The 3876-nt window shown below is 37.1% G+C and overlaps 1 protein-coding gene across 1 annotated transcript in view; it reads left to right on the top strand.

Annotated features, from left to right (window-relative positions):
- The window catches only part of UEVLD (UEV and lactate/malate dehyrogenase domains), a 62841-nt gene that overhangs the window by 22093 nt on the left and 36872 nt on the right, over window positions 1–3876 (top strand). Inside the window, exon 7 of the mRNA XM_006865833.1 lies at window positions 1673–1775. Coding sequence (XP_006865895.1) covers window positions 1673–1775 — 103 coding nt within the window. The remainder of the gene's footprint in view (window positions 1–1672; window positions 1776–3876) is intronic.

Here is a 3876-nt window from a genome sequence, read left to right as displayed (position 1 = left end):
CAGCCGCTCCGTGGGAGAAAGATGAGGCTTTCTACTCCCGTAAGGATTTATACCCTCGGAAACCCTGTACAGGGTCGCTATGGGTCGGAACCGACTCGATGGCACTTAACAACAACGACAACAGAGTTTCCAAGGCTGTAAATCATTACCGGAGCAGAAAGCCTCATCTTTCTCCCACGGAACAGCTGGTAGTTTTGAACTGCTGACTTTGCGGTTCGCAGCCCGATTTGTAACCACTACGCTACCCAGAGCACCTTGATAGTATAGTAGATCCCTGGATACTTTTGCCCCTGCACTATAACATAGGAGAGATCTTCAGGTCCCTATAACTTTGGACCTTCCACAAGATAAAATGACTTACAATTTTTTATGCTGTTATTTGCAGCTAACCCACCATGCCACCCAGGGACCACCCACAGGTGTATGGAATATTTTCTGTGACATCTCTGGGTGGAGTGCCTCATTCATTACAATAAGATCTGACTTGAAATTTTTCCTATTAATCTTTATTTTTATATTCCCCCTCCCCCAGAATTAGTAGCTGAATTATATTTCATCTTGATTGCCACTAGCAGCACTGAGGAATCATTTGACCTCTTTTCTGTTTCTGAACACTTCTTAGTTCTTGTTCATCAGTCTGTTAAAGTGTTCCTTTTTCAGGGACAGATACTATCCACAAATCTTCTGGTATTCTTGTTTTAAACCATCTTGGCTTGCTGAATTAAAACAGCTGAATTTGATACAAGTTCAATGTAGTTTCATTTAAGAATTAACTCATCTTTCTGGGCTTAGGATACTGAATAATCAACACCTGGCCTCTTCAAAGCCTATAGATATATTTTTTACCCAAGGCAGTTTGGATTTTAACAAGAGATCCACTCTCCTGACTAATGATTCTGATGGGGAAGCGCACTTACACAGACTTCATCTCATAATGGAAACCCAATGTAACATCCTTGATCATGTTCTGTGTCTGATGGAAGATCCTACAAACTATAATCAGTTCCTTTCTATTTTCCACCTTTTGTCAACTTGACCCCTCTTCTTTTTTTTTTGTCCCCAAGGAGACTAAGTTCTACAATGATGTGCTTGAAGACCCACTACAGGGTTCCTCTGAGCCCCTTCACAATAACTGTGTCTCTTCAGGCTAATGTTGACATTTTCTGGGTCAACAGTCTGGTTGGTGAACTTGGTCTTCATTAGATGCAGCAAAGAGCTAGTCTTTTTTTTTTTTTTGTAAAGAGAAACCTGGCATTAATGTTGGCTTTAATGCTAGAAATGAGCTGTTAAAATGGACCTAAAAAAAATCACCCTAAGCTGATTTAGGACTTTTGAAATTATGACTTCAAAATAAAACATAAACTTAAGAACAGTAACAAACACATTGAGTGTACAAAATTATCTTTATTACTCACTACGCCACCAAAAGAAATCTGCAATCTGCCATGTGTGACCGAGTTATGCTCTGTGAAATCTGTTTTCAGCAGTCAGCCTAAAGAGTCACATTATAGTATAACTTCTTGCTTGCATGTCATATTTATTGTTATTGTGTTGCTTTTCCTTCTTAATTCAGTACATGTGACCCATGTATATTCCTTTAACCCTGAGTGAGTTTAAATTGAGTAACTGGCCACACTCAATGCAGTGCTGTTCTTCTTATTGTACCACACAGGGCATTGCAGACAACCTGGTTCTCTTAGACCTCTCGGAAGGGACTAAAGGAGGGACAATGGACCTTGACATCTTCAACCTGCCTAATGTGGAGATAAGCAAAGGTCTGGCTACTCTGTTTTAAAAATATTTGTCTTGTTTGCTCTTATATTGGAGTCCTAGAATTTTTTTGTTAATTGTTGTAAAAAAAAATGTTTAACACATTTTCCAAGTTTGTGACATCAGTTACATTAATCATGTGCAACCATTACCAATATCTGTTGCCAGATTTTCCATTTCCATATCCCAAAACTCAGTGTTTCCTGCTTAAACAATGTTGAGTCCTAGAATTTTAACACTGAAAAACACTTAAAATTCATCTTGTCTGAGTCCCTCATTTTACATATTGGGAAACTTAGGTTCAAATAAGTGGCTTGCCCAAGGTCATACAGAGATTATAACTGATTATACTAACAAGGGTCAAATGAGCAAATAACATTTAAATTGGTCATGAGAACTTATTCTTTGTCTGGTTTATACCTTAATAGCAATTTGTGTTCTCTAATTGCTTTCTTTCTCGTAATTTATTAATTTAGACCACTGGTTTTACAATTAGGAGTTTACATCTTAGCTGGACCATTGCTTTCACTAAAAAAATACTGTTTTAATAAGAACAAAAAGGTTTTATATCATTAAAAGTAAAATGTAAAACATTTTTCAGAAAGTTAATTTTTCTATCCTTTTAGTTAAAAAATGTGCATATATTTTGTAATCATATACACAGTATATACCGGTATATGTATGTATCTGCATCTATAAACACAGAGATTATATTTGGGGGTATAGGCTTAAAAATATTTTACTCAAAGGGATGCTTACTTAGTCAAAAACTCTTGCGAGACCATTAAACTAGACTAGATGTATTTCCTAAGGCTTTTCTTCCAGGTTATAGCTATGATCCAGTTATAATATATTATAGTTGTGTGGTCTTCCTTTGCCTTTCCTTAGGCCCTATGTATTTACTGACTACATTTTTCTAATGAGATATTGAGATACATACTCCCATAAACCAGATATATTAAGAACAGTGGGTTTCTATACAAATAGATTTTCAGTTCTCCAAAGATGGTGTCTAAGTGGCAAATAAGTACATGAATATATGCTCAAATCATTAGTCCTATTGTTGTTGTTAAGTGTCATCGAGTTGGTTCCAACTCATAGCAGCCCTGTTTCCAAGGAGCAAATGGTAAGTTTGAACTGCTGACCTTGTGGTTCAAACTGACTTCGCAGTCCAGTGCTTTATCCCACAGTGCCACATCAGGAAATTAAAACCATAATGAGAGCTTTACACCCGTTAGGATGCTATTATGAAACAGAAAACAAAACAAAAAAATAGAAAACAAGAAGTGTTAGAATGTGTAGAAATTGGAACCCTTAGCCATTGCTGGTGGGGATATAAAATAGTGTAGTTACTGTAGAAAACAGTTTGGAACAGTTACTGTGATAAAAAGTTAGTTACCATATAATCCAGCAATTCTGCTTACAGGTGTATGCCCAAGAGACTTGAAAACGGACTCAGATACTTGTACACTAGTGTTCATTTCCTCATTATTTACAATAGCCAAAAGGTAGGAACACCCCAAGCATCTGTATCAGCAGATGAATGGAAAAATAAAATGTGGTATATCCATACAATGGGATGTTATTTAAACATAAAGAGAAATGAAGTTCTGATACATGCTGTGACATGGATGAACCTTTAAAACATTACGCTCATTGAAATAAATCAGACACATGGACCCACTTAGATGAAATATCCAGAACAGGCAGATGCATAGAAACTGAAGTTTATTACCATGGGCAGTGGCGGAGTGGAAGGTATTGCTTTAGGAGTACTGAGTTTCTGTTTGGGACACTCAAGTGGTTTTGTTTTCTTTAGCTTTTTATTATAAATTGAGTTAAGCTTTACGGAATAGATCATTAGTCCCACATTCAACAAATTACACACTTGGTGTCTTTCAGTGGTTGCAATTCCTTCCATGTCCCATCAATTGCCAGTATTTACCTCTAGTCACTTAATTTTTTTTCCTATCCCACACCCCACCCGTCCGTCTGTCGTGCTGTGGTGGTTTGAGTTGCTGTGATTCTGAGGGCTATGCCACTGGTGTTTTAAATAACCAGCAGGTTCACCCATGGTGAACAGGTTTCAGATGAGCTACAAAACAA

Source organism: Chrysochloris asiatica, unplaced genomic scaffold, assembly GCF_000296735.1.
Source record: "Chrysochloris asiatica unplaced genomic scaffold, ChrAsi1.0 scaffold00083, whole genome shotgun sequence".
Classification (NCBI taxonomy): Eukaryota; Metazoa; Chordata; class Mammalia; order Afrosoricida; family Chrysochloridae; genus Chrysochloris; species Chrysochloris asiatica.
This window is presented reverse-complemented; position numbering and strand designations above follow the sequence as displayed.